The 10782-nt window shown below is 40.4% G+C and overlaps 1 protein-coding gene across 1 annotated transcript; it reads left to right on the top strand.

The window, feature by feature from the left end:
• Window positions 1-497: 497 nt before the first annotated feature.
• LOC130736442 (uncharacterized) lies at window positions 498-8752 on the top strand. Its single transcript, XM_057588276.1, has 2 exons — window positions 498-618; window positions 7722-8752. Exons 1-2 carry the CDS (start codon window positions 498-500, stop codon window positions 8750-8752), a joined length of 1152 nt encoding a protein of 383 aa, XP_057444259.1.
• The last annotated feature ends 2030 nt before the right edge of the window (window positions 8753-10782 follow it).

Genomic DNA, 10782 nt, shown 5'->3' with positions numbered 1-10782 from the left:
TTTGCACAGTAGGGAAAAAAAAAAAGAAATAGGATTTCCCCCCTTTTGTTAGTGTGGCAAGGGTTTTCATGACCATAGCTCCCTCTTTTGCAATCCAAACACACTTGGCCCACTAAGCTTCCTCTTAATCTTCTGATTATGATCTCCTGAGCCCACTAATCAGCCCAATTAACACATTAAACAAGGCTTTAACCCAAAGTTTTAAATTAGGGTTCGCAAGGTCTGGACAGTTGGACCTTTGTCCATTGAATCTCGAATATCTGGAGCTACAGACATCGGATTAACGCGAAACCACTTGGAGAATTTTCTTAACTTAAAGGGCTACGACGCTCATGAAGGAAGTTTTCCTAAATGAGGTCGTTAAGACCCTATAAAAAATCACACAAGTTGACAGGAGGAATCTGTCAACCTTCAAACTTAACTTAAAAATTCATTTTATTCAAAGTTTTGCATAAATGGCACTAAGACAAGTCTAGGGCCTTACACCCATTCTCTTCATGGAAGTAGAAGTGGAGACATCCCCAGTAATTGTTGTCAAGTCTTCAGTGCATCCTAATTTTTGTAGAGCCTTTATCAGTTTGCTCTCTATGAAGAAGTCAGAAAGTAGTATGCCAAATGGTATGTATTTGATTGCAGACTTGGGTGAAGCAGTGGTTCTTGACTTCTTGATGCACTCCTTCAGATAGGCAAAGAGAAAGTAGGGCAGGCAAACTTTGCGGTGCTCCTTGATGAAGAAAAGTAACACCTTCTGGGTGAAGTTGATATAATCTGGAGAGCTCCCCTTTGGCCTTTGATTTATGCAGTTTAGCAGAATCTTGTGCCAGATTCTCAATTCAGGATGAAGATCCTTGGTCTTGCAGACATTTTCCCCTGGCTTCCATGTAGAATAAAGAGCCATGTTGACTGCCTCTTTGGTTTTTGGTTTGACTTTTGATTCCTGCAACTGGAATGTGTAGCCATTGCTTGTTTTTGCACCCAGAAGCCTTACAAACGACTTTAAATGATGATCCTCTTCCCCAGGACAAATTACACTACTTGATGTTCATTGCAGTCAGCGTGCTTCCAGAATTCCTTCACGAGTTTATCATAGACTGGACCATGAAGTCTTTGGAAATACCCTTCCCAGCCTTGAGCTTGACCTTCAGGACGAAGATCAACTCCATTGTCAACAATGTTGTCTAGGTCAAATCTCCATTCAGCAAGAACTTGGAGATCTTCTGGAGGGAAAACGCAGGTAACTGCACATCTTCTCTAGGATAAGGGAACAACATCTTCCGCGTCTTGGACTTGTGCTTGAGCACCCTCAGTCGATCTAGGACGCAGAACAGGACCCACTTGCCCTGTTGGAAGACCCACAACCATTCTTGGAAATACTCTTCCATCGGCGGAATCGGACTTTTCACCGGAGTCAGCTCTTTCAGAATTCGCCATTGTTGAAGGTAGGCGGTTTGGGTAGCAGAGATATGAGTGAAATCGAGAAAGAATCGAAGAGAATGATGGTTTTGCAAACAGGAGAGAGAAGCAAAAGATGTGAATGATGGAGAACGTGTGTGCGTAGTGGTTTTAGAAAGTAACCGTTGTTGATTGTAAAAGCAAAAGTAAAATCAACGGTTGAAAACTAAGAACATCATTATGAACAGTTAATACACAAATCACACGGTGGAGAAAAATCACATCAACACTAATTACAACGCATTGTCAGCACGGGCACAAGGAACGATGTATCAAAGTAACTGACACACGCTTACTGTCTCGTCTCAGAGTAAGCACCAATGGGTACTTATTTTCTGACTGAGTTACCTTCTGAACTAGACATCTTCTGATGAGGAAGCATCATAGTCAGAGGTTCTGATTCATCTTCATACTGGACAAAAGTCCATATTCAGATTTTTCAGTATAATTTTAAATCTATCCTCTACTAAGGGCTTTGTGAAGATATCTGCCCATTGATGGTCAGTATCAATAAACTTCAGAAGAAGTACGCCCTTCTGAACCTAATCTCTAATAAAGTGATACTTTACCTCAATGTGTTTAGCCCTTGAGTACGATTGGATTCTTACTAAGTGAAATTGTAGCAGTGTTGTCACAATAAATTGGAATGTTGCTCTCAAGGATTTGATAATCCTCTAGTTGATGTTTCATCCAGAGCATCTGAGTCCTGCATATAGCTGTTGAGATATATTCTGCCTCTGCAGTGGATAGTGCAATAGTAGACTGCCTCTTGCTTGCCCATGAGACTAAGTTACTTCCCAGAAATTGACAATTTCCAGAATTACTCTTTCTTTCAGTTCTATCTCCAGCATCACAATAACCTGAAAGCTTATACTCTGATGTTTTCTTGTACATCAAGCCAAGGTTAGTGGTACCTTTCAGATATCTGAGAATTCTCTTAACGACAGTTAAGTGAGTTTCTCTAGGATCTGATTGGAATCGAGCACATAAGTCTACACTAAACAGAAAATCTGGCCTAGATGCAGTTAAGTATAGAAGTGAACCTATCATTCCACGATAGAGCTTCTGACATACTTTTCCACTGGCATCTTCTTTCTCCAGAATGCATGTAGGATGCATAGGAGTCTTAGCAATTATTGATTCTGTCATATTGAACTTCTTCAGAAGTTCCTTTGTGTACTTGCTCTGATGGATGTAAGTAGCTTCTGGTTTTTGATCAACTTGTATTCCCAGAAAGTACTTGAGTTCTCCCATCATACTCATTTCAAATTCAGCCTACATCATCTCAGAAAATTCTTTGCAAAGAGATGGATTAGCAGATCTAAATACAATATCATCAACATAAATTTGCAAAAGAGAGTCATATCTACTTTACCCCTTACAAACTCATTTTCCAGAAGGAATGAGCTAAGTCTCTCGTACCATGCTCTGGGAGCTTGCTTCAGACCATAGAGAGATTTCTTCAATTTGAAAACATGGTCAGGGTTCTTCTCATCTTCAAAGCCAGGAGGTTGGTGCACATACACTTCTCTGAGATGTATCCATTCAGGAAGGCACTCTTAACATCCATCTGATGAAGAATTATGTTGTGATTCACTGAGAATGAAATCAGCAGTCTGATTGCTTCCAATCTTGCTACTGGAGCAAATGTTTCAGTCTAATCTATTCCTTCTTGCTGACTGTAGCCTTGAGCAACTAGCCTTGCTTTGTTTCTAACTACATCTCCTTTTTCATTCAGCTTGTTTCTGAACACCCATTTTGTTCCAATGATGTGAGCGCCTTGAGGTTTCTTGACAAGGTTCCAAACATCATTCTTGGAGAATTGATTCAGTTCTTCTTCCATTGCCAGAATCTAGTCTTTGTCTTGAAGAGCTTCATCAATTGATTTTGGTTCAATTAAGGATACCAATCCCTTCAGACTAAGTAGAGTCTCTTCAGAGGGTCTGAATGCCGATCTTGTTCTGACTGGTTCATCTTTGTTTCCCAGAATCAACTCCTTAGGGTGAGAGGCAACAATTATGCTCTTCTTCTGAGGCTGTGAATCAGAGGGACCAACTTCCTCTGGAGAGTCTTCCTCTGGAGAGTCTTCCTCTGGCTTAGCTTCCTCTGGAGCTTTGCCTTTGTCAGAAACATTAATACTCATATCTGCAAACTTTTCAACTAGCTTTGACTGATCAGAGTCAAGCTTATCGTCAAATCTTACATGAATAGATTCTTCAATAGTTTTAGCATCAGTATTATAAATTCTAAAACCTTTAGATCATTCAGAGTAACCAAGTAATAAACATTTAGAAGATTTAGAATCAAACTTATGTAATCTATCCTTAGTATTCAAAGCATAACAAACACAACCAAAAGGATGAAAGTAAGAAATGTTGGGTTTTACTTTCTTCCACAATTCATAAGGAGTCTTATTCAGAATTGGTCTGATAGAGATCCTATTCTGAATGTAACATGCTTTGTTTACTGCCTCAGCCCAGAAGTGCTTTGCCATGTCAGTTTCTTGAAGCATGGTTCTAGCCATCTCTTGAAGAGTTCTATTCTTCCTCTCAACAACCCCATTTGGTTGAGGAGTTCTAGGACAAGAGAAATCATGTGCAATTCCATAGGAATCAAACAGACTCTCAAACTTGTCATTCTCAAACTGTCCACCATGATCACTTCTGATACGCATAATTCTGCAAGCCTTCTCGTTTTGCACTTGGGCAATAAAGGTAGAGAACACAGAATGAGACTCATCCTTGTGGGATAGAAATTTTACCCATGTTCAGCGGCTATAGTCATCAACAATGACCATCCCATATCTTTTGCCACCTATAGACTCAGTTTTCACTTGTCCAAAAAGGTCGATATGCAGAAGTTCCAACAGCCTTGAGGTGGAAACAACATTCTTTGCCTTGAAGGAGACTTTTGTAAATTTTCCTTTCTGACATGCTTCACAAAGAGCATCTGAAGAGAACTTCAGAGTGGGTAAGCCCCTGACAAGGTCAAGCTTACTCAGCTGAGAAATCTTTCTCATACTGGCATGCCCTAACCGTCTATGCCACACCCATTGCTCTTCATTAACAGACAGAAGGCACTTTACTTTCTGAGTTTCCAACTCAGATAGTCTGATCTTATAAGTGTTGTTCTTCCTCTTGCTGTTAAACAGAACAGAGCCATCGATCTGACTTACAGCCCTGCAAGACTTTTGATTGAAGATTATATCATAACCCTTGTTAGCTAATTGACTTATAGACAATAAGTTATGATTTAAGCCATCTACCAACAGAACATTATCAATGCATGGACTATTATCAACACCAATAGTACCAGAACCAACAATTTTACCCTTCTCATTTCCTCCAAAGCCAACTTCGCCTCCAGGCTTAAGTTTTAGCTCTTGGAACATACGCCTTTCTCCCGTCATGTGACGCGAGCATCCACTGTCCAGATACCATGATTGGTGTTTCAGTGGAGCGATCAAGGATATCTGCAACATAGATAATCTTATCCTTAGGTACCCATTTTCTAGGTCCTTTCTTGTTAGTTACCCCAGAGGTTCTGATGACCTTGGGTTTCTCAACATGATAACATAAGGGAATTTGAGCATGATATTTAAGCACCGAAGAAGTTCCCTTTTTACGAGAGGGTTTTGCAACTTTAGCAGGAAATGATTCAGGCAAAATAGTACCAGAGGGTACAAAATGTTCATGCAGAGGTTTGGCCTTAGGCATAGGAGGCTCATTTCTACTTGGTCCAGAAACAGTAGTAAATTCCTTTTTCAACCTTTTATGCTTAGTCAAGAGAGAGTTATATTTATCCATGATATCAAACAAAGGATATTTTAGTTCAAAGGTTGAGAAAGAAGCGAATACCTCATTTTCATCGTCAGAGTCTGGATCTTCCTCTGATGCTGATTCAGAGTTAGTTGCTTCTTTTGACTCTGCTTCTTTGTTCTTGACAATAGTCATGAGTCCTTCAACAACTTCTCCATCAGAGTCAACATCCTCTGACTCTGATTCATCAAAAGTCACCATAAGGCCTTTCTTAGCTTTGAAATGCTTCTTTGGCTTCTTGTCCTTTTTCAGCTTAGGACAATCACTCTTGTAGTGCCCTAATTCTTTGCATTCAAAGCATGTGACTTCCTTTGATGAAGACTTCTTCTGACCAGAAGAAGATTCATTCTTTCCAGAGCCTTTGCACTTGCTCTGCCTGTGCTTCTAGATGCGGTTAAGCCTTATGGAGATCAGAGTCAGCTCATCCTCATCAGAATCTTCAGAGGCTTCTTCAGATTCTTCTTCTGCTTAGAGAGCTTTAGCCTTTTCAGATTTGGATTTTAAGGCAATAGACTTCTTCTTCTGATCCTGATGTTCAGAACGCTTCTGTTCATGACACTTCAGTATGCTTGTAAGCTCCAATGAAGTTATCAGAGGCATCCAGCTTTCAGGAAGGCCTCTCAGAATTCTCTTGACATGATCAGCAGTTGTGTAGCTCTTGTTGAGAGGTCTAATTCCAGCAATGAGTAGCTGAAATCTGGAGAACATGTCCTCAATGGACTCACTGGATTCCATCTGGAAGGATTCATACTTTCTATTCAAGGCCAACGCCTTTAACTCCTTCACCTTCTTGTTTCCTTCATGGGTCATCTTCAATGAATCAAAGATACCCTTAGCATACTCACGGTCTGTGATCTTTTGATATTCTTCATAAGAAATAGCACTTAAAAGAATAGTTCTAGCTTTATGATGCAGTGAGTAAAGCTTCTTTTGTTCTGCAGACATCTCTGATCTGGAGATCTTCTTGCCATCAACATCAACGGACGCTCGTAGCCGCCATCCACTATAATATCCCAGAGATCTGCATCAAAGCCCAGAAAAAAAATTTCAATCCTGTCTTTCCAGTACTCAAATCTTTGCCCATCAAACATAGGAGTCTTTTCACTGTAGACATCTTTTTGCGTTTCAATGGTGGCAGCCATTTTAGTTTTTCACACCGGCCCGGATCACTGAACATTGTTAGGTGTGGTAATCAGAACTTGTGCTCTGATACCAATTGAAGGTATGAAAAACGATAGAAATGGGGGTTTGAATAGCGTTTTATACTAAAAACTTAACCCACTTGAGATTTAAATAAATCTCTTCAATCACCAATGATAAAAGTGCAGAGATAAGAGATAAGATATAAGGAAAGCACACAGATGATTTTATCCTGGTTCACTTGATAAATCCCTCAAGCTAATCCAGTCCACACGTTAAGGTGATTTCTTCCTTCTTAGAATGAAGGAAATCCACTAATCAGAGTTTTGTTACAACTGCACTTGCTAGCTGCAAAGTGACTAACAATACACTGACTTAGCTAACACTAAGATTCACTCTCTTAGTCTTCTCTACGATCCGATCAACCTTGATCTCCTAAAGGTAAATCAAACAACTATTTGAAGGTTTAGGGTTTACAAATAAATGCTTCTTGGAAAGCTGATAGTAAACACACTTAGTTCTGTTTGAAGAAAGATTGCTAAGAAGATATTTGAATTTTTGCTTGCGCGTAAACAAGTTTCTTAGGCGGCATCTTTCAATCTTCAGCCTCTTTATATATTCCAAGGATTAGGGTTTGAACGTTGCATGGAGATGCTACAGTTGGAGGGCAGATTTGGAATTTCCAGGTTCTGCTGTGGCTGAATCAGTTAGGTAAGGTCGTCAGGAATGGTACAATTGCTTTTCTACTTTGAATAGCGACATGACCTTCAACCTTGTTTACTTCTGATCAGAGTGATGCTTCATCTTGGAACTTGTGAAGCTTGATGATCAGAGTCAGAGGGAAGCTTGGATCCTCTGACCTTTGTACCTTCTGCTTCTGGACTCAGAGGAAAAGCACTTACTCTTCAGAGCCAGCTTACTCTTGGACTTCAGAGTCTTTACTGCTCAGCTTCTGATGCTTCAGAGCTTCTGATCCTTTAGAGCGTCTGATCCTTCAGAGCGTCTGATCCTTCGGTGCTTCTAGTGAGCTGAATCCATATCGGAGCTTTATAATCTTCAGATCTTATGAAGCTTGATCTACTGTTCAGTTTGAACATAGTACGTGCGAAAGCGTTGCAGAGGTTACTCTTTGAGTATTGTACTTCTGAATCATGTGAGATAGGACCAGAGTCTTGGCCTGTCATTTGAACACTCAGAAAACAACGTTAGAGTACCATAATTGTTCATACTTAATAGTTAACTTCTAATCTTCAAAATATAGAGTTGTACTACTAGATCAAAACTTGATCTAACACTCTTTCCCTTCAAAAGAGGAAGATCCAGTGCATGTGTCCACTGATGACTCTCAGTCCAAGGAATCAAGTCAAGCTCCAGCCTCTGTTCAGAACATCTTTGATGATGATTCTGATGATGTTACCTTAACAGCTTCTCTCCTTGATAGTGTTGCTGCTAGGATCAAGAGAAAAAGAAGGGTTCCAGATGTTGAAGAATCTCCTGCTCCAAAGGATAATTCGAAGACCACTCCAGCAACTTCCAAGTCTAAGCAAGTAGATGTGAAGGGAAAAGGTAAGCAACAGGAGGTTGAAGCCAAGAGTGCCAAGAAGAAGAAGGTTCCAGTTGCTGCTGAGGAATCTGGGTCTGATGTTGAGGAGGATGTCGATGACATCTTGCCTTCTGAGAAGAAGAAGTATGCAGGAAAACGCTTTCCTCATAATGTCCATGTTGTTTCTATTGACAATGTGTCTTTCCATGCTGAAGGAAATGTCCAGAAGTGGAAGTATGTGTGTCAACGCAAAATTGACAAGGATAGGGAAGTTGGCTCTGATGTGCTTGAGTGCAAGGAAGTGGTTGCACTCATTGAGAAGGCTGGACTGATGAAGACCATTCTCAAGGTTGGAAGGTGTTATGAAAGGCTGGTGAAGGAATTTTTGGTGAATCTTTCTGTGGAAGTGGGACTTCCTGAAAGTGTTGAGTTCAGAAAGGTGTATGTGAGGGATAAGTGTGTTGAGTTCTCACCTGCTGTGATCAACGAAGCACTTGGAAGAAGTGTTGTTGAATGTGTTGATGAGGATATGTCCTTGGATGTGATCGCCAAGGAAATTACTCCTGGCCAAGTCAAGAAGTGGCCTATCAAGAAGTTGTTATCCACTGGAAATCATAGTATGGAGTATGCAATCCTTAACAAGATTGGAGATGTGAATTGGGTTCCTACCCAACATACTTCTGGAGTTTTTGCTACTCTTGCCAAGTTGATCTACCAAATTGGCACTTCTGCTGATTTTGATTTTGGTTCTTTTGTGTTTGAGCAGACATTACAACATGCTGACACTTGTGATGTGTAGCTGCCCATCTCATTTCCATCTCTTCTTACCATGATCATCCTTCAACAGCATCCTCAGATCATCAGGGCTGATGAGGTTGCTATGCCCAAGGGTGTTCCAATTACCCTAGATCATCGTTTGTTCATGGAGACGCATGTCCCAGACATTGCTATGCCATCTAGCAGAACTTCTGCCCCTACACCTATGAGTGAATCTGGCACTAAGGCCATTGTTGTTGAATTGCAGGAAGTCTCTATGGCTTTGCAGGAGACTATCATGATCAGCACTGCAAGGAAGTTGAAGGTTGATGCTTTGCTCCTCAAACTTCAAGAGGAAGGAGGTCAAGGGGGTGAGCCAAGTGGTGTTGTTACTGCTACTCAGGAAGCGAGCACTGAAAAAGAGGAAGGATCTAAAGAAAGTACAGAAGACACTGACGAGGATTCCAGCTCTGAAGAATGATTATTTATGTGTTTTGCTACTTTTTCTTTTGGCTGTATTTGGACACTCTTTGCCAAATTTGTGCTAAAAAGGGGGAGGAGTTAGTAGTTGTTGAAGACTCTGCTATGGTGTGTTATAATTTGCTATGAAGACTATGTTTTCTGTTTCTGCTAGTGTTTGCTTTGATCTGTGTTAATTTGAAGACAAGTTAGTTCAAGACAATGGTTGTGTTAGTTCAAGCTGCTACTACTGGTTTTCTTTTGGTGCACTTGTTGGTTAGCTTATGTGCAAGTTGTTTCTGGCATTATCTCTGGTTTACTGGTTTTCAAGTTACTTTTGATTGGGTGGTTATGTGTTCAGTCTGTTTGCAAGTGTTATGTTCCAACTTCGCGTGTTATTGGTATCGTTGCATCATTTGAGGGGGAGTTCTCCTACTGAGGGGGAGTTTTGGTTCTCTTGTTTTCCCTCTCTGGTTCTCAAGTTGTTTAAGACAAAATTTGACAAAGGGGGATGTAACGCCCCGATTTCTCAAGTGTCACACAGTAACCAAATCACCAATTTTCGTAAAGAATTTTCGTCGATTCAATTATTAATCTTCAATTAATGACAAATATTCTATTATTGAGAAACTCTTGAAAACTTAACCAAATTAACTTGCCGGAATAAAAGCCAATGTGAAACTCAAAATTCATTAAACAGCGGAAAATGTATAAAATAATTATCCCAAAATAATTTTCATTGTAAATTACATAACTGAAAGGAAAATATCCAACTGAAAAGTAAACTAAATAGTTCAACGCCCACCCGGTACTCTCAAACCAAAAACAAGTGAACGAAAGTCCCTCAACACCATAACCCCTAATCACTAACCTTGTCATCCTCAACATCATCTTCCTCGACCTCTGCTTCTTCTTCAACAACAGGTTCATCGTCCGGTATCAGCTCATCACGGAGTATCAGCTCCCAAGAATGGGTCGACGACGTTGTCTTCAGAACCATCTACCCCCCCCCCCCACAAATAACAAATAAAAAAGTAGCACAAGGGTCAGGTCGCAAATAACATAATCATAATCCATATCATAAAGTACAGTAATCATTCGTTTATGTATTTCAAGTTTTATGACAGTTAGTCAGTTAGGCTAGCGCATCCTCACATCACACAACCCACCAAAACTCCTTGGCCAATCACATACATCCGCAGATGTACAATCACGTGGATTCGCAATGATCCACGAACACAAGTCTCACGGTGACCGCAGTCAACCAATTCACGTGGAGCCGCAATGATCCACAAAATCTCCCTCGCGTGCAAGCTACCGTTTGTCTCTAACGGCACCATCGTTCTCATGGTACATAGTCTCACCTAGACCTATGTTCCATTAATTCTCATTTCACTTGCAAGCGATTAATCTTATTCTCTTTGTTAAAGCTCTAAAGTCAACCTAGAGTCTTAACAGTTCAACGTCGGATAAAACATAAGCGACAAGAAATATATTCACGGTAGAAGGAATTACAGCTGGATGAGCGACCTTCTCAGAATATCCAAACCAGTAACAAAACACATCAAAAACAGTACCAGTAAGTTAGATATACAAAATTTAGAAGAACATCCA

This window comes from Lotus japonicus, chromosome 2 (genome assembly GCF_012489685.1).
Source record: "Lotus japonicus ecotype B-129 chromosome 2, LjGifu_v1.2".
Classification (NCBI taxonomy): Eukaryota; Viridiplantae; Streptophyta; class Magnoliopsida; order Fabales; family Fabaceae; genus Lotus; species Lotus japonicus.
Note: the sequence above shows the minus strand (reverse complement) of the source record. Positions and strands in the feature narration are given on the sequence as shown.